The sequence below is a fragment of the Sorex araneus genome, chromosome 4, assembly GCF_027595985.1.
Source record: "Sorex araneus isolate mSorAra2 chromosome 4, mSorAra2.pri, whole genome shotgun sequence".
Lineage (NCBI taxonomy): Eukaryota > Metazoa > Chordata > Mammalia > Eulipotyphla > Soricidae > Sorex > Sorex araneus.
The window spans coordinates 163,204,216-163,225,105 of record NC_073305.1 but is presented as its reverse complement, the minus strand read 5'-3'; the positions used below and the strand labels follow the sequence as shown (position 1 = coordinate 163,225,105).

At 40.2% G+C, this 20,890-nt stretch overlaps 1 protein-coding gene across 1 annotated transcript in view; it reads right to left on the bottom strand.

Annotated features, from left to right (window-relative positions):
• PEX7 (peroxisomal biogenesis factor 7) overlaps window positions 1-7,386 on the bottom strand; it is an 85,320-nt gene extending 77,934 nt beyond the window's left edge. The window contains exons 1-3 of the mRNA XM_004609010.2: window positions 7,150-7,386; window positions 5,340-5,397; window positions 1,786-1,936 (exon numbers count right to left, since the gene is read on the bottom strand). Coding sequence (XP_004609067.1) covers window positions 1,786-1,936; window positions 5,340-5,397; window positions 7,150-7,279 — 339 coding nt within the window. The 5' untranslated portion in view covers window positions 7,280-7,386. The remainder of the gene's footprint in view (window positions 1-1,785; window positions 1,937-5,339; window positions 5,398-7,149) is intronic.
• Between the last annotated feature and the right edge of the window lie 13,504 nt (window positions 7,387-20,890).

The following is a 20,890-nucleotide window of genomic DNA, read 5'->3' as shown; positions in this document are numbered from 1 at the left end:
GGGCCCAAGCACTAGTGCAGTGGGTAGGGTGCTTGCCCTACACGAGGTAGAAGCAGGTTTGATCCCCAGTACTTCACACAGTCCTCAAGCACCGCTAGGAGTAATTCCTGAGTACAGAGCCAGGAGGAACCCCTGAGCATCTTCAGGTGTGGCCCAAAACAAAAGCAAATATAAGAGTCCTCCTAGAAAAGGGGAACTGGATTTAGTCTCACCACTTCAAAAGAAGGCATTAGATACAACAGCTGGTTGACAGAAAAAGAGATATGGGCTTAGGACAAGTAATCTTCTCACCACCAGAACAATCAAAAAGTCAAATGAGTTTCCACCACAAGACAGTAAAAATCACTTTCACAGGATAAAGTTCCTGATTATCAAGAACATTTTACAACAGTATTTTCTAATGAGCAATACATCGACCACTGGTTATATAAGAGATTCTTTCAATGGTACATTCTATTTTTTATATATTTTACATTATACTTTCTTTTTTAACACACACTCTAAATGAGTTGTCAAGTCCACAATTTCACGAACATTACAACATTACATTTCAGGATAAAGTAAGAGCAAAACTGTAAGAAAATGAAAAGAACTCTTTAGGGAAAAAAAATATTTTAAGGGAAAACAAACCTTAACATTATAGGTGATATAACAAGATAGTGAAAATCATGAGTCTAACACAAAAAAAAGTCTAAATTGCGGACACGCTACTTTGTAATTTTTAATAGGTATGTCCTCAGCTGTTCCAGAAGCTAGGCATCCATGTGGTGCTGGGGGCCAAACTCAGCCTCACATTCACATCACTCTTCCCTCTGACCTACCTTCCTAGTCTTTCTCAGTGTGTGTGTGGGGGGGGGGGGGTTGCACGAAACATTCTAAAGGGAAAGTTTCCCCTTTCCAAAGTTGTCTTTACACTGATTCTATAAAAACATGGCAACTTAGTTAATCACCGCATTAATTCGCAGTGACTTACAGTAAAAGAACTAAATCTTTTCATTTCATTTTGAGTTACAAAGTTGGAAATTATTATTCTTACTGACTATAGCTACCATCCTGGTCTCTCCGTGGGGATTTTCACACAAAACTTTCCAGATGATATCTAGAAGTCTCTTACAACTCATCTTTTCTCACAAAATACTAATATAGTTGCACTAAACGGGCATTTACTCAGGGCCCTCCGTGGAGTCTCTGGCAGACAAAAATTTAAAAGCAAACTTTGCAAGTTTTCATTTGAAGGATCCATTTGGTGCCTTGAGGAAAAAATATTTTAAATGTAAGGCGTTTCACCGAAAGAGAATGTCTTTATCACGTTCATTAAAAATACATAGAAACATGAACCAGATTTTAATTTTTAAAGTTCTCCTAAGCACTACCCTCCTATTCAGTTGTGCCCTGGCTCCAACACGTTCTGAAAATCCGGAGAAATTTTACTGGAACCCTAAAGGCGATCTCACCCTGCCTTAGAGAAAAGTCCACCCACCTCTACCTTAAGGCAGCGCATGGCAGACAGAGCAGAGATAAGGGGCCTCAGGAGAAAACAACGGCTCAGTTCACTTGTTACTGGAGGCATCTTTAGTGACTAATGAGAAGTCTGACCTTTTCTTCTTTACCAGCTTCTCTGGCCAAGAGGTACTTTGCGTTTGCACAGTCAAACACTGTATGACATCTAACAAGTCCAAGAAACACTCAAAGCATGAACTTCTCGTTCCCTGTAGCCATTCCCCATCCAGCCTCCAGAGGATTTCCTCCCCAGGACAGGCAGCCACCCAGGACGCTGGGACCTACCTCCTGAGTGTGCTCCCTGTAGACCTGCAGGGGCCCTGTGGCCTTGGCCGTGTCCCAGAGCTGCAGAGAGCCATCGCCACTACAGGTGACCAGAACATGCTCATTGTTCTCACTCCAGGTCACGTCGAACAAACCGTCATTCCAGTCAAAGCTATACCAGAAAAATTCAAACAAAAAGAAAAATCTAGTTACGTGGACGGCTGAACAAGAGCAACAGAACAGTACTGTGGGGTTTCCTGCATAACTTGTCACTTAAGTGAATCTACTACTTCACTCTATGTTCACAACTATGAAAAACGAAGCAGGGCTGCACCTGAGAGAAGCAGGAGCAAAGCCAGAGAGGTTAGAAAAACAGCCCAGGGACAGAGCTAGGGCGAGAAGACTCAAGAGCCAGAATAAAACAGGCCTCCCAGCGGGAGATGGGAACAGTGGTCTGGGACGCTGCCACACCTGAGGACTCACAGTTTCTGGGGTTGAAAAGATGAAGAATTTCTTTTTGTCTTTGTTATTTGGGCCACTTCCAGCAATGCTCAGGGCTCACTCCTGGTCCTGCACTAAGGAATCACTCCTGGCAGTGCTTGGGGGACCATGCGGGATGCCAGGGATGGAACCTGTGTCAGCCACATGTCAGGGTTCAAACCTGGGTTGGCAAATGCTTCTGCCTGAGGATATCAAAAACAATTTCAGGTTTCTCCATCAACTCTTTCACCTGTGCCATGAGTAGGTATATATTTTCTAGCAGAATTTCCTTTCATCTAACTACCTTTAACTTATCCTGATGGACATGTTGAGACCAAAGTAACACAGATATGACAGGATGGAAAGGAGAAACAGGCAGTAATACGCCACAAAATGGAGACACAGCTCCTGACTGAGTGAAGCAAACCTCCATTGGGAAGTCAGCACAGGGGCAAGAGAGCTCAGTGGGCTGGAGTGCGTGCTTTGAAAATGGGGGGTCCGTGCTCTGTGCCCATATGGTCTCCTGACAGCCCTGGGAGTGGCCCCTGAGTACAGGGAAAGGACCCCTTGCATGGCTGGTGTGACTCTCCCCACCTGCAAAAAAGGAAGGAAGGAAGGAAGGAAGGAAGGAAGGAAGGAAGGAAGGAAGGAAGGAAGGAAGGAAGGAAGGAAGGAAGGAAGGAAGGAAGGAAGGAAGGAAGGAAGGAAGGAAGGAAGGAAGGAAGGAAGGAAGGAAGGAAGGAAGGAAGGAAGGAAGGAAAACACAGAGGCCAGTGATGTCTCTCAGTGTTAAAAATCAAGCTTCGCCCTGGGTGAGGCTCTGGGTTCTTGTCTCAGCACCAAAAATATTTGAAAAGACAGCCAAGGTTTCTGTACATCTTTACCACCTATTTTTAATGGGGTTGACTGTTTTGGTTTTGGTTTGCTCGTTTGTAGAGCTACTGCTTTATATATTTAGGATATTAACCCTTTATCCAATGAGTGGTGGGCAAATATCCTCTCCCAGTCTGTGGGGTCTTTTAATTCCAGCTAGCCTTTCCTTTGTGGTGCAGAAGCTTCTTAGGTTGATATAATCCCATCAATCTTTCTTTTCGTTTGCTTGGCCAAACTTTCTGAATGCTGAAGATTCAATGTCATGAAGTATTCTACCCATTTTCCTCAACGTAGAAGGCACAGAAAAGGTCACTGTCATTCTCACTGTCATCCTGTTGCTCATCTATTTGCTCAAGCGGGCACCAGTGACGTCTCCATTTTGAGACTTGTTGTTACTGTTTTTGGCGTATTGAATACACCACGAGTAGCTTGCCAGGCTCTGCCGTGCAGGCAAGATACTCTCGGTAGCTCGCTGGGCTCTCCGAGAGGGGCGGAAGAATCAAACCTGGGTCAGCCACGTGCAAGGTGAACGCCCGACCACTGTGCTATCGCTCCAGCCCACAGAAAAGGTGTATAAAAAAAAATGCTCTGCAACACTTATAAATCACTGTCACTGTCATCCCGTTGCTCATCGATTTGCTCAAGCAGGCACTAGTAATGACTCCCTTATGAGACTTGTTGTTACTGGCTTTTGGCATATCGAATATGCCACAGGTAGCTTGCCAGATCCTGCTGGGCGGGTGAGATACTCTCGGTAGCTTGCCGGGCTCTCCGAGAGGGGCAGAGGAATCTAACCTGGGTCAGCCACCCGCATGCAAGGCAAATGCCCTACCTGCTGTGCTATCGCTCCAAAAAAAACAAACAAAATAAATAAAAAAGAATAAGCACACATGCAGAAAGCTAGCCAGAGGCCCACCTGCTAGAAGGCAAAGCCCCAAGACTGAAGCAGACAAAAGCGAGCCAGAGAGGCACCAAGTTTAACAGGTGCTGAGGAACCGATGAATGGCACTCAAGAGAAACAGCACATGCATCCAGTTTGAACCTCCTTCTCCAAGGGACAGGAAAGAAAGGCATTGAAGATGGCAGACCCCCCGCCCAGCACGACATGTAGAGACGAATGACACAAGAAAGCAGCCTGGACATGAGGAGTCACAGGAAAGCCCTGTGTACAGAGGAATATATAAAGCAAAACAACAATGAAATAACAGCTCACACTCGTGACTGGCACGTATCAGAAAGAACAACAACCAAAATAAAGTGTTGGTATGGATGTGAGGGAAAAGGAACCCTCATTCACTGATGTTGGGGAACAGTGACCGGTCCAGCCTTTTTGGGAAACATATGGTCACTTCTCAAAAAACCAGGAGTTGAACTTTCAGATCACCCAGCAACTCCACTTGGGCATCTCCCCTGAGCACCCAAAAACTCAACTTAGAAAAGACATTTGCTCTCCTATGTTCACCGCAGTACTATTCACAATAGCCAAAATCTGGAAACAACCCATGTGCCCAAGATCAGATAACTGAATAAAGAAATGGTGGGACATGTACACAGTGGATTACTACTTGGCTATAAGAAAACATGAAATCTGCTGCCACATGAATGGAGCTAGAGAGTATCATGCTGACTGAAGTTAGAAAGAGAGGGACAGACACCAATACGATCTCACTCATGTGTAGCATATGAAGAAATAAAATAGGGGAGTTACAAATGTCCAAAGGCAACAGAAACTGAGAAGTTATCTTCAGTAGGAATCTTCCCACAGGGAAAGGGTGAGTGGACAAGGGAATAGGTTGTCAGAGGACCATAGTAGTGCGAAGCAGATGCCAGGTTGGAGGATGTGGTCCTGGATAGTTCATGTATGAACCCCTACTCACAACTGTTCTTAATTCACAAGTGCCCAAAATTTTAAAAAATTCGATAGATTTTGGAAAGACAGCAAAGATTAGGCAATGTCACCCCATATATATTAACTCACTCCTTTTAAAAAATGTTTAAGGGTCATAATAATTTATAAAGGAGACAAACACTTTAGAAGACAGTGACATAATCACAATTTACCAGCAAAAATAATTTTTACACATGAAAACATTCCTTTAATATTACAAAATAAAACATCTTATTGATCAACGAGTCAAACTAGAAAAATCAAACCCTAGCTGTAATAAAGCACTACAAGAAATTTAAAACTGAAACATGTTTAATAATTAAAGTCACCTTACCTTCTAAAAATCCTAAGCCCCGATTCATTTTGATCCAATATTAGCAGAGTTCCACAGCCTAAGGAGAAAAACACCGAGATCAGAGGCGACACTGCCCAGGGATATCTCAGGTCAAGAAAGTCTCCCGGAGGGAAGACGCAATATCACCACCAAACACTGATCAGAGCTGGGCTCATTCGCCTTCCCAATTGTGCTTCAGTCTTTAAGACTTATTACCGCACCTAAGACGGGAACCTAGACTCACACGGCAGAGTGGAGAGAGAACTGAGTGTGCAGACATACAGACTTACCCAGTAAGGGTTGTCATCTCCATTCACAGGTAAGAAATCTCAAGGGAATAGGACCGTGACCTTGTGATCCTCCTCACTCACTGCCTTCCCTGAACATTTAAAATATCCAAATACATTCAACATGGAATTTTAAAACGAAATACCTGCTGCAATTCACCACATGCTTGGTGATAAAGTTCACATACTTGAACACATATGTTGTGTACCAACATTATTTTCTAAAAGTCTAGCATAATTCAAAAGGTGTATTTAGAGGCCTGAAAGATGGTACAGCAGGCAAAGCGCTTGCCTTACACGCGGTGAACGTGGGCTCCATCCCCAGCACCTGGTAAGATCCCCATAGCATCCCCAGGAGTGATAACTGAGCACAGAGCCAAGATTAAGCACTGAATAACGCTGGATGTGGGGCCAAAACAAAACAATAAAAGGTATACTTATGATGGTGGTGGGGGCAAGAAACGCACTAGAACATGGCCAACTTTTCAAAATACTCCTTTTAAGGCGGGTTTTTGTCTCTGTAATTTTTGGATTTAACTTAAAAGATCATTATAAATTCATGCATCTTCAACCTACTGGCGGACAAGTACTGTAAATCTGAATGCACACGAACTAAAAACTAATGGTGAAATATTTTAAGTAGTAAATAGTTCTCTCCCTCTAAGTTTTAGAAAGCACGGGCTTTTTGTTGTTGTTGGGGGTGGGGGTAGGGTTGTTGGGTTTTTTTTTGTTTTGTTTTGTTTTCAGTCTTTTGCTTTCCTCGCAGGAGAACCAATTGAAAACTACAACACAGCTGAAATTACGCAGTGACTTGTTTCACGGAGTTCCAGTGCGTTCATGCGGCTGGGATACTAAGAATTTTTGTTAAAAAAAAAATAGCAAAATGAAGAAAAGGTTCGCTTGCCGAACCTCCGACAAGGCTTGCAACTAACCGCGTGTACTTCTCTAGGGACGACAGATGAGGGCAGAACTTGATCGATTTCATGAGCGTACAGGTGGGAAAAATTCGGTCCGCTCGGGTAGGTGCTCAAGTGCATCCTTCTTACCAATCACTGCTGGGAAACTGAATGTGCAAAATGGGCTTCGATGTTAGTTGACGGGGGGGGGGGGGGGGGGGGGGGGAGACCCTGCAGACCCATGAGCCCGGCGCTGTTTGTCCCACCCAGGCACCAAAACTGCTCTAGGCCGGGCGGCATGTGTCCCAGGGGAGGAGGCGTCAGGTGGCGGTGAAGCCCGGGTGCCCTGAAGGATGAAGGACCTGGGCACGTTCCACGTGCTCCTTCTTCTACGCGGTCGCATAAAAGGAGAGCCCGTCTGCAGGTGGCCCCGGGTCTGCAGAGCCAGACTCCCCAAACTGACGCAGGCGCGCGCCGGCCCAGGGTGGAGGGTGGGGGGTTCTGTTGCCCCCTGGCGTTCCTCCGCGGTACTGCCTGCTGTTGGCAGCGCTTTCCGACGTCCGGGAGGAGCTGGAGGCCGGCGGCTACCCGTCCCCGCCCCGGCGGCGCGGCGCAATCCGTCCTCACCCGCAATGCCGTAGTGCTGTGCGGCGGCGCAGGCCAGGCGGCCCGGCAGGTACGGGGAGAACTCGGCGGCGTAGCCGTGGCGGCCCGGCACCCGCAGAGTCCGCGCCACTCCGCCGCGCGACACGTTCATTCCGCCCGCCCGCCGCCGCCGCCGCCGCCGCCGCCGAAGCCCGGGCGGGTCAGAAGCTCCCGGTCCGAACTCGCCCGAGAGATTTTTAGAAGCGACCAGGAAGGCGAGGCGGAAGTGAAGACGCGGTTACCCTGAATTCTAGACTCCGATTGGTCAGCAGAGGGTGGGGCAAAGACGTCCCGAGCGCCATATTGGTTTGGGGCAAAGTTCGTTGCTTTGCGCCAGCTGTCAACAGGGTTCAGTTAAGCCCTGATTCTATGGTCAGCTGCTTCGGACACTGTTTGTTCTTACATATCAGCCTACACTGTACGACTATTTATTCACCTATTAAACTTTTTTTTTTCAATTTTGAATTCAGCTTTTAATTTAAGGGGATAGACAGGTCTATTATTCACCTATTAAACATTGTACATTATTCACCTATTGAACTTTTGAAAGACTGGCATCAGTCAATGTACCTGATCGTTACCTAATTAGATGATAAGCTAAAAACACTCTGAATCCATACAGCGAGTCCAAAGGCAATTGATTACTGTGTTGCCCACAGTAATATTAAGTCAGGTGAGGGAAAGTATAGACCAAAGCAATTCTCTGTTTTTTGAATTCCGACTAGATATATTAAGTGCACAATATTAAGTCAGGTGAGGGAAAGTATGGACCAAAGCAATTCTCTGTTCTTTGAATTCCGACTAGATATATTAAGTGCGCAGAACCCTGAACAAATTAAGGAAAATCTGTTCATTCACTCATTCAAATGTTTACGGTTTAATATACTAGGTGAAGGATCACCATTTGTAATTTATCTGCCTAACAAAACAGGTCAATGAATGCAACCTTAGTCATTTGATCACCTTGATCATAATCTAAGTACAGTGCTAGGCATCTGAGTTTCAAAAGCAGGATATACTTGATGTCAGCAAGAGATTAGACTGTTAGACATGTAATCAGTTAAGTGTAATCAAAATACTGTAGGTTCTATGAGAAATACATATGAATATGAGATGGAGGAAGGAAGATGAATAACTGGAAAGTGCTGCTCCAGATAGATGCATTGAGCAATCCAGGCGACCCAAAAGACCATGTCTGCCAGGTCTTCCCCTGGCTATAGGGAAGGGGTATTAATGAAGAGAGTACTAGTTTAAGAGACTAGAAAGTAGCATCTGGACTGTCTCGCTGAAGCTGGTACAGCTTCATGAGCCATATTGAGGGAATTGAGTTTCTACTTTAGCTAAAACAGTGGGAAATCAAAATTTTCTAGTGGGAAATTAAATGTCTGTGTTTCCATTTTTAAACATCTGGCAGCACTAATCTGTAAGACAGAGGTTGGAGATAAGGGCAATCAGAACACTTTAGCAACAGTTGAAGCAAAAGATAACAAATAGACTATAGTTGTGGGAGTTGAGAGGAAGTCAGATGAAATCCTAAGGCAGTAACTCAAAACATGATATGTGAGGCTCATGGAGGAGATAAAATAATTCTTAGATTTCTGATTAGGTGTCTAGATGGAAGAACTGTCTTGTGAAATGCACTGTGGAGGAAGAGCAGGTTTGAGAAAAAATGAGCTCCAGTTGTAACATGTTTAGTGTGAATTTCTTAGGGCTTTTGAGCACACCAGTCAGAATTTTGTTCAGGCAGAAATTCTTATTTGAAGATTGGTGACTTTTAAACTTGTTAAAAGGATTGCCTCCTGTAGCGAAGACTAGGGTAAGAAAAAAGAAGAAATACAAAGGTAGAACTTACGGGTAAACACGTATAAATAAAAGTTGGCAGGAGAATGGGAGATAGTTAAAGATACATAATAAAAATCCAAGTGAGTAAGTAATCATTCTACTCTATTCAAGACTGCAGTTTAATTTAGGGGAATTTCCACACGAACCTCTAGTGCATAGTTAAGTAGTAGACAGAGTAAGGACACCTTGCATGCTCCTCTACCTCCCAAATCTCCTAAAACGTCTAAACCTACTTTAATTATGTAAACTGATACAGGTTTATGAAAAGCTGAACTTTGTTTCTGGATCTGCAGGTAATGAGTTTGGAGGTCATCCCTCTGTCCCAAAATTAAGTTTAAAAAGTGAAACAGACTAAGACTCAGTAGGTCTTTTGACTCTGAGAGATGGAGAATATCACGGCAACCCTCTACCTTCCATATTAGAGATAAACAGCACAGGCTTACAGGAAGAGTACTAACTTATAGGAGCAGAGACCCACTAGCACAAACCACCAAGGAATTGTGTAAGTAAAACAACCAGGGAATGATGAGTTACTGGAAGCACAATATGGGTAGGTCTGATAAATTAAAATCTCGGAGGAGTTTGGGGCAGGGTTGTGGAAACTGCTGTACATGTTTTACTAGTGTAAGACCTTGGATTCTATCCCTACATTCTAGGTGTGCCCAGAATAACAATAATAAATCATAACAACATATCATAATAACAATAATAAATCTCCAGAATGACCCAGACATAGGAGATGCTCAACAACATAACATTTATCTCCAAGAGGTCAAAAGTTTCCTGCAGTAAATGGTGAAAAAAATCTTATTTTTCTAGCAGGGGGAGAGTAAGGGAATCATTTGGAAATATGCTCTCTGTTCTGAACAAGGCTGACCCTCAGGGGAGACTAGATAATCAGATCTTAACCTTCTAGGGTATTATTAGAGTCTAACTAACCTGGGCGAAGTACAGTACTCAACCCCAACTCATTCTGGACATCCTGTCTCAGTAAGGAGTGTGGAGAGGAAAGATACCTAGAAACACTTGGATATTTCACTGTCTAAAGTCAGCGCAGCGCAGGCTGGCTAAACAGAGAAGCAGATGCCCCCTCTTCCCTTCCACACACGTTACCAGCACAGTATCATAGGCCTATTTACTGAGATTCCCTCTTTTGGTTACACTGTATCCAACTATTAAGAATAAAATTACAAAGCATAGCATAAGTAACCCCCTATTACCCATCCCCACAACATGCACATACAATTTGAAAAGATGAAGCAAGAGTGTCAGAATCAGACACGACAGTGATGTTGAAATTTTCAGACTGTAAACCAAATATGATTTCCATGCCTAATGTCTCTAATGGATATAGTAGACAATATGCAAGAACAGATGGGCGATGTAAACAGACAGATAAAAATTCTAAGAACGCCCCCAAAATGCTAGAGATCAAAAATATTGTAACAGAAATAATGACTGATGAGCTCATTATTCCTCATCTGAGAAAAATGACTTTGTGTTAAGAGACTACATCAACAAACTTCACAAAAAAAAAGAGAGCAAAGAATGAAAGTAGGATATCCAAAGACTATGAGACAGTCTCAAAAAGTATAAGATAAACGTACTGGGAATCCATAAGGAGAAGAAAGAGAAAGAGGACTGAAAGAAATCATCAAAACAATAGTGAATGAGAATTGCCTCCCAAACTAGAATTAGACACCAAACCACCCAACCACACCATCCATATTATCAAGGAAGATAAATGTGTAACAGAGCATCTCATGGTGATTGAATATATTTTTTTAAATTTTCATTTAAAAAAATAGAAACAAACTAGCTCATCCTATATAGAGATATATCATTTAGCAAACTACATGAAGTTGAAGATTAATTTAGAAATTTGAAAAGAAGTTATAGAGAGGAAAATACCTTGCCAATGAAGAAAAAATATTGGTGTATATAACTTCTCTTCAGAACCCATGCGTGCAAAATGTAAGAAAAATGAAATATTGTGTTGTAGGAAAGAAAAACTGGCCTAAAATTTCACATTTTATAAAATAATTCTTCAAAAGTGAAAGAGAAATAGAGATGTCAAATAAAAATTTAGGTAACTTGTGGTCAACAATCTTGATTTATAAGCACTGTCATCCCATCTTTCATCGATTTGCTCGAGCGGGCACCAGTAACGTCTCCATTATGAAACTTGTTGTTGCTGTTTTTGGCATAATAAATGTTAAATTAGTTATTAGAAAAATAATATAGGTAAGAAACTTGTGTCTACATAAAGTAAGAAAATATGAAAATAAAATTTTTATTCCCTTGGTCTCATCTAATTTTTTTTTTTTTTGGCTTTTTGGGTGTGAACCCAGTGATGCTCAGAGGTTGCTCCTGGCTCTGCACTCAGGAATTACTCCTGAGGTGCTTGGAAGACCATATGGAATGCCGGGGACGGAAACTGAGTCAGCCGTGTGCAAGGCAAATGCTCTACCCACTGTACTATCGCCCCAGACCCTCGTTTAATAATTTATATATAAATTTCCCATGGCTGCTGAAAGTGACAATATGAATAATAATTATTATCATGAAAAATAACAGCAATGATACAGGAATGAGAGGGATGGAGGCATTAGGATTATTTGGTTTTTAAAGGTATCATACTACCCTACCCTTAAATTGTATAGTGTTATTTGAAACTAGTCTTAGATTAGCTAAAAATGTCTATTGCAAACTCTACAGCAACTACTAAAAATAGTTTTTAAAAATAAGTATAACTTATGTGCTAAGGAAGAACAGAAAATAGAACCAAGTTGGTACTCACTAAAGCCAGAAAAAGTAGAAATATAAGAATAAAAATAGAATAAAGAACAAAGTCAACAAACAGAAAACAGTAAGTAACATGGTGGATATTTATCCAACTGAATTAAAAATTGCTTTCAATGTCAATGATCTAAGTGCGCCTATTAAAAGAGTTTATATTAAAAATTAAGACCCAACTCTTGTGTCAAGAAACTCACTTTAAATATAAATACATAAGAAACATTCACAAGCTATACCATATTCTGAGCCATAAAACACACATTAGTAAATTATAAATAATACAAATGATAGTGTCTGCTTTCATTTCCAATAGAATCAAAATTGAAATTAACAACAAGGAAGATAATTGAAAAATTCCCAAATATATTGACATGAAACAACTTATATAACTGGGGCCAAACTACCAGTATATATTCAGGATATAATTAGCTAAAATGACGGATCTAAGAAAAAGTATCAAAAGAAAATTTTTAATTCATTAAACTTAATTTTTGAAAGTAAAAATTCAATTTATGGGCAAGAGAGTTAGTACATAGTCATCTGTCTAGCATATGATTGACCCACATTCAATTCCTAGCACCACATACGACACCTCCACTCGGCACAACTGGGATTCCTAAGCACAGAGCCAGGAGTAAGCTCTGAGCACCACCAGGGATGGCCCAAAAACAAATTAAAAAACAGCAACCACAACTTACTAAAATTTATGAGATGCAGTAAAACTGCTTCAGGAAAACTTACATCTTTCAATAAACATTTTCAAAAGAAAAAGCTGTAAAATCAATAATTTATGTCTTCACCTGATAAGATTAGAAAAATATAAGAGTAAGCTAAATCCAAAGTAAGCAGAAGAAAAGAAACAATAGAACCAGATAAAACTTATCCATTTCAATGGTGAGAGTTGGGCCCTCAAAACAACAAGAGCACAGTTTAAAACTGCTCATAGAACCTGAGTAGATGCTTATCTAAAGAAGACATGCAAACAGTTAATAGATATGTTTAAAGATGTTCAACATTTTGATATATCTCAGTACAGTGCTCTCAGAAAATTAGAACTGCTACAAGATCTAGCAATTCCAGATCTGGGTATTTAGCACTGTAGTACTGTCGTCCCATTCATCCATTTGCTTGAGCGGGCACCAGTAACGTCTCCATTGTGAGACTTGTTATTGTTTTTTGGTATATTGAATACACCATGGGTAGCTTGCCAGTCTCTGCTGTGCGGACAGGATATTCTCGGTAGCTTGCTGGGCTCTCCGAGAGAGACGGAGGAATCGAACCCGGGGCGGGCGCGCAAGGCAAACACCCTACCTGCTGGATATTTATTCAAATGAAATTAAAATGCTTGTTCAAAATGACCAATGTTTATTGCAACATTATTTACAAAAGTTAGATATGCAAAAACTCCTACAATTCATCAAATGGGAGAATGAATAAAGATGCTGCAATAGTGAGATTCTATTTAGTGAGAAAACCATGAAACTGCAAAAAGCATGATCCTTGAGGACATTATGTTAAGTGATTTAAGTGAGACTCCATGATGTGAAAACTGTAAAACAACAAGATAGTATTATGCTAAATGAAACAAGTAAGAGAGACAAATACATGCAATGGGAATTACTTATGGAAACTAAAAACAACAGCTCCAGTCAAAAATACTGGGGACAGATTGGTTATGGCTAGAGGTTTAAGTGTGCAGGGTGAAATAGATTAAAAGTCCAAGAAGTACAAACTTTCAGTTACAAAATAAATAAGTTATGCGGGTATAAAATGGTCTTAATTTTAAAAAGAAGTTCAGTTTATTAAAAAATAAACGTTGTCAATTCATGCTCTTAAGTAATTTGAACATGTTTAGAGTTTAGTTTTATTCTCTACTATCCTTCAGTGAAAAAAAAAATCAGAAGCTGAAAAGAAAGTAAAATCTCCCCTCACCCGTCATATTAACTTGGATTGCCTACAGCTTTCTTCTGAAAGAGTCTTTTGTTCTACACCCACTGACTTTTGGGGTGTTCTTTAATGTTGCCCCCTACGCAGAAGTTTTGCCTTCTTATCCCACAAGCCAACTCTGTCCTCTTCAAATTCTTCCTTAAGTTGACTAATTCCAGAAATTCTAATTCTTCAATTTAATTGCAAATTTGAAAAGAGCATGAATCTAATATATTTGTAAGATGATTGTGCTTTCCTTGTTTTCCCCATTTGGGGAGAGTATACAGGTCACATCCTTTCGGTGGCAAACTTAGCAAATAAAATGTCTACGAGGTAATAACTATTCATGTAATTTTTGTTTGTTTGGGTTTGGTTTTGGAGACACCTCTAGTCGTGCTCAGGAGCTATTCCTCATTCAGTATTAGAGGCCAATCTTAGTGGTCCTAGGGTATTATGTAGTGTCAGGAATAAAATCCCATCTTCTTACATGTAAATCTCTCACTCCTACCCACTGAACTATCTTTCCAGCCCAAGATTGTCTGTTTATTGTTGTTTAATGGAGACAGTAGTGGTTTGATTGTAGGAGTCTTTTTTGTGTGTGTTTAAGTGCTTATTGTTTTTTTTTCATTTTGGTACTCTGAAAAATAAATATCATAGAGTCCTTTCTTCTCTCTTTCTCACTCTTTCTTTCTATCTCCCTCTCTCTCCTCCCTCTCTGTCTGTCTCTCTGTCTCTCTCTCGCTCGCTCGCTTTTCCCTTCCACAGCCAGCAGTGAAAGCACCTTATCCCCTTTACTATTGGACCCTCATGTTTCTATCATGCTTCCAAGATTTGTTATAAAGAAAAATTGCTATAACTAAGTTATTTGTACTCAAACTAAAACTATCAGGAGCAGTAGGCAAGTTTGCCTTCAAATTTAAATTTAAAAAAATACCAATATTTTATTTAATTAGTAAGTTTATTTTAGGTAGTCACATTAAAACCCAAAGCTAAATTAAAAAAACAAATGTTACTGAGAATCATACTTAAGAAGTAGAAAGTCAATTTTGGGGCTGGAAAGATAGCAGACAAAGTGCTTACCTTGCATGAAGATGGCCCAGATGCAATTCCCAGCACCCTATATGGTCCTCCCAAGTCCTCTATGAGTGATCCCTGACACAGAACCCAGAATAAGCACTGAGCACTGCAAGGTGTTATTCCAAAAACAAAACAAAATAAGTCAATATTGCCAAACATTATAAGAAGTAAACTGACCTTGAATTATTCTTTTCTTTAAAACCTTACTATTTGGGCCAAAGATGTAGCTCAGCAGTAGAATATTTGCATGGCATATATGAAATTAGATCCCCAGCACTGCTAAAGAAAGTGACTTGTTATTTGTATTTAAGCTCTTCATCCAAGCATTAAGAATATATATTATTTTGTGTCTGTTGTACCAAATTTTCATTGTTGATATCTTATTTTCCCTCCATTTTTTCTCTTTTGTTTTAGTTGTGTGTGTTGGGGGGGGGTGAGTGAATGGAGGGCACACCTGGTTTTCTGGCTCTGTGCTCAGGGGACCATATACAGTATCAGGGATAAAACCAGAGTCGGCCGCATATAAGGCAAGCACCTTAACCCACGTACTCTCTCTCTATGGCCCTGTTTAACCCCTAATTACAGTCTTTTATTTTATTTTGGGCAACATGCTCACAATTTATAATGTTGATGTACAAAATCACGATACTTTCACCATCACGAAAGTGCCCCAGGCTCTCCCTACTGTCCTTGTGTCACTTCTAGCTTGCCTCTTCCCTCCCCATACCCTTGCTCCCTCTGGTTGGAAATTTCAATTTTGTAACCAAGGCCAAGAGCTTATCATCATTTTATATTATCTGGTCCCTTATTTTGTTTCTCTATATGATTATTTTTCAACCCAGGGACCAAATAACCTCTGGTGGCACCTCAGGTGTCAAAAGGAACCATGGGTGAAAACCATGTAAATAGTGGGTGGGTCATGACATGAGACAAGGGGACAAACCAGTAGAACAGGACAACAATAGGAAGGAAGGAAGCTTGGAAGGGGGCCATAGTTTGAGAAAAGCTTTGAGAAGCACTGCTCTATATACTATAGATGAGTGAGATCATATGGAATTATACCAAATTTTAAAAGAGGAAAACAGAATACACTGATGTTATCTTATGGATAACACTGTAGCACTGACATCCCATTGTTCATCGATTTGCTTGAGTGGGCACCAATAACGTCTCCATTGTGAAACTTGTTGTTACTGTTTTTGGTATATCAAATACGCCACAGGTAGCTTGCCAGATCATCTTATGGTTATGTTTTATAATTTAACAAATTAATGTAAGCACGTGGGTAAAAAATATTCAAGGAAATATGCAGAGAGAAGTAAGCCTCATCACTAGAATATCCAGAACAAGGTTATAATATGACACTGTTTCTGTTTTCAAGATGTATTAATATGTGCATTTTTCCTGCTTGTAAATCCATGACTTCTATTAGGAACAAAACATAAAAAAACTATTAACAGTGGAGACATTAGGAGACAGAATAAAGATCAGGTCTCTCTATTCACTGTATACATACCTCTATGATTTTTAATTTTTTGCCATCTACAACTATTTATATAAAATCCCACAATATAGCATAAAAACCATTCCCTAGTCATACGTAGTCCAATCCCTGCTTTTAACAACACAGAGTCTCTTCACATACTTAAAATGATATATATTCAATTTTACCCAAAAGTAAAAGTCATTGAGGCTTAAGCAGATCTGGATTGAAATTCCTGTTGCACCATTAATTATAAATAGAACAATGGGAAAATTATTTCTTGCCAACCACCTCCTTTGTAAGTAGATGTAGCAATAAATAATCTTTAGGACTAATGTGAGGATTTAGTAGACAAATTATGCAAAAGAGGTCTAGAGCTAGGTCAATGGACTAAGTCAATGCTTTGTATACAAGAGGCCTGGATTCGGTCCCTGATATCTCATGTTCCCCTCAGCAACACTGGTCTTGTCCCCTGAGCACTGAACCTGGAGTAGACCCCGATGCAAATAATCTCAATACTATACATATACATAGTAAACACTCAGTAAAGTTTAGGTTTCTCTTGAGGCCTTTCAGTTATTTTTAAAAATTGATTGAATGTGGGACTATAGTGATAGCACAGCAGGTAAGGCGTTTGCCTTGAACATAGCCAACCCGGGTTCGATTCCCAGGTCCCCTGAGCACTGCCAGGAGTAATTTCTGAGTGCATGAGCCAGGAGCGACCCCTATGCTTCTCCAGGTGTGACCCAAAAAGCAAAAATAATAATAATAGATTAAATGTTTAAAGTAAATAAAAAAGTGTTCTTGTTAATAATTGTTGCCTTTGTTACTTGTAGTAAACTTCTGATCTAAAGAAATTGCTACTGATTAGTGTTAGTGTTACATTGACTGGGGTCTAAAATCTTAAATCCTTTGAAGAGAAGAGTGTCTTTTATTTTTCAGGAGTTAAACATAAAAAATGAGGGAATATGGAGCAACTGTCTGATCTAACTGTTAGATAAACTATTCAATTTAAATAATTTAAGTCAAAAATAAACTTATTTGAGTTAGCCTGTGGAGCTTGTCTGCTATGTTGCCACAATGATTAAGAAATGGGCTTATGGTATTGTAATATGTGATAGTATTTGTGATGCTCTGAATTATGTTTCCCCATGCCAAATTTACACTTTGTAAATTTGTGCAAAGTGTAATAGAGATCGTATAGTAGATAAAGATCTTGCCTTGCGCATGGTCCATCTGAGGGTTCAATCGCAAGCACCTTATATGGTCCCCTGGGCACTGCTTTAGAGCATAGAACCAAGAGTAAGGCCTGAGCACAGCCAGTATGACCCAAAATCAAACAAAAGCCCCACAAATTTGCACTTTGTATTCCAAACTCCTTGTGCTACTGTATTGAGAGAGAGAACTTTTACAAAGCTGTCATAGTGGTAGGATCCTACTTTGATGAGAATGAATTGAGACCTGGAGCAATCTCTCTACTCTCTCTCTCATATATATATGTATATATGTATGTATATATATACATATGTGTGTACATACTATTGGGAGTTATCTGAATGTATATACAGGGGAAAGGCCAAGTGAGGATATAACAAAATGACAGTTATTTCAAAGCCAGAAAGAGACCTTTTACCGTTATACAGGCACCGTGATGACCTTTTCTACTCCTATTCTGTTGGGTGTAAATCTTGAAAAAAGGCAAAGACTTTTCACAAACAGACTTTTCATAAACCCATAAACATAATGTTTAAGGTGTCTATCTATGGTGCTGAATGATATCATCTCAATAGGCTAATAGGCTACTGGAGGGATTTTCCCTGTCAGGACTGTGAGGAATGTGTTGTTGTTTTAATGTTGATAAAGATGCCTTTCTTCATTAAAAAAAAAATTGGAGTAAGGGTGGAGAAATGGTTCACATCTGGTGCTAATAAATAAATAATTATTTATTATATTACCCTATTATTCATATAATAATTATGAATTATGAAGGGAGAGACTCGTGACATCTACTTCTACCTCTCTTAGCTTAGTGACAGCTCTAAACGTCAGATGTTAGAAACTTAGCTAAGGGACAAGGGCTTAGGTATCTAGCTCTAAAAGACCAGCATTAGGGACCTATCTCTTAGGTGCTAATGACATAGATCTAAAGACTAGGCCTTAAGTATACATTCTATCTTCCCTGAAGTTAAAATATGACCTTTTGCTTGCATGGAGTCTGGAATGGGAGATTCCTCCATCTCCCTGTTCTTCTTGGAGTCTAGCTGTCAGACACATGAACGGCCTCTGGTGCCATATAAGTTCATTAACACCAATGATCCACGATTCATAAATAAATCTCAGAAGAGAGCAAAAAGTTTCAGAGATGCCTCTAGACCCTGCGCCAGGCTGAGTCCCATCCCGGGCAATACAGAGAGGGGCAGGTGAGCCCTCCCCACCCCACTCCCATGAGCTTCAACAGAGCCCCAACAGCCAAAAACCGCCAGAACTCAATCACTGCCATGTTCGTGGCCAATCTCCACTGTCTCAGACAAGCCTCATCCATACGTGGATCTGCTGAAAAACTCAGGTATGCGGGTTTTGTGACCAAAATCTCCAGGTTCTCACGGATTAAGGAATAGGTGACCTTCCCCCATCTCCCTGTTCATCTGGAAGCCTGGCAGTCACATTCACAAACTGCCTCTGGCCCCATATAAGCTCATTAATGGGCCAGGATCCAGAGATGCACAAATAAATCTTGGGATAGAGCCACAGGCTGCAGAGATACCTCTGGACCCCAAAGTCACCATCCAGTTAAAAATTTAACTCCAGCAGTATCACCCTACTCAATATTTTAGAATTCCTGAAGTGACATCTCATACTCTATACCACTGATATACCAAAAGCAGCTCACCACATTTGATAGGGTGTAAAGTAGAAGGCAATCAATATCAATTTAAATATATATATATATATTGTACATATATTATATACACAGTCTGTTTAGGAGCCCTTGTTTAACTCATGAACCCCATAATTCATTTCTGAATTCTATTATTAATGGATTTTAAAATTATTATTATTGTAGGGCATTTGCCTTGCACGCGGCCAACTCGGGTTCGATTCCTTCATCCTCTCAGAGAGCCCGGCAAGCTACTGAGAGTATCCCGCTGGCAAGCTACCCATGGCTCATTCGATAGGCCAAAAACAGTATCAACAAGTCTCATGATAGAGACGTTATTGGTGCCCGCTCGAGCAAATCGATGAGCAACGGGATGACAGTGACAGTGATATACATATATATGCACACAGGCTGAAACTGTAACAACAAGTTAGTAATACCTTGTACAGTGGCTCCAAGGTGAGGCACAGCAATCTTTGAACACTTTCCTCTAAGAAAACTTCTGGATCATTTTTAGCATATTATTCATAACCAGCAATACAAAATAAATTATTTACATCCTGTTTTATGGGCAGGCTTTGGAAGTGGTGGGAATATTCAAAATAATGGTTGTTTGGAAGATGTAATGGTGGTGGGATTGGGGTTGGAATATTGAACGTAATAAATTATTATGAACAACTTTATAAAAATAAAATTAAATTTTTTAAAAGTGTGACCTTTCTGAGAAGACTTTTTCTTTTATATTTTGGAGATTAGTGGAGATATTTGATTCAGATTAAAAATACATTAGGTAATTTGCAGATTATTTTGAGAAGCAAAAGTAGTGGATTCAATCAGTGAAGGAAGTGACCACATAACTCACATCCTTTAAACAGTGGCTGTCTAGGCAGGATAATCAGCTCTCAAAAAAATTGAAGATGGGAATGTGTCCATTATTTAAAGTTAAGTTTATAACCATGATTTTTAAATTTTGTTTTATTCTTTTGAACTATGACTCCCCTTCTCTTATCTCTTGCTGTTGTGATAACCAGGGGTCTCAGATGTTTTTTTGTGGTGTTGGAACAGTGCTTGTCAATAAGAAAAATAATGAATGAATCAAGATTCAGAATGACATTGGCAGGGAATCCCTGGGCTTATTAAATGAAGTTCTGAAGTTACTATATATAAGATAAATTTATACACACACACACACACATATATATATATACACATACATACATACATATTTTGCTTTTTGGGTCATACCCAGCAGTGCTCAGGGATTATTCCTGGCTCTGTACTCATGAATTACTCCTGGTGGTGCTTGAGAGACCATATGGGATGCTGGAGATTGAATTCAGGTCGGCCGTGTGCAAGGCAAATGCCCTACCTACTGTACTATCACTCTGGTCCCTTCTGTATCTTTTTTTGAGTCTCAATTATTTTGGATATTCATAAATTTTCCATCAGAGTAAGAATCTGAACCCCTTATGTTTGTTGGCATACCCCATATCTCTATCATATAAGCATTCAGGAAATTCTGGTTCAGTGAGTGCAGCCTAAAGCAAGCCTAAATGTGCTATCCTTCTGGTAAAACAATAAAGGTAAACTAGGAACTATGGAGATCTTGCAACGATAAGTGGATGGTAGTAAAATATCAAAGTGAGAAAACATAATGCAGCTGGAACCTTGGCAGAGAGCAGAGAAGGAAGATTTATACAATCTAAGCTAAAAATAGT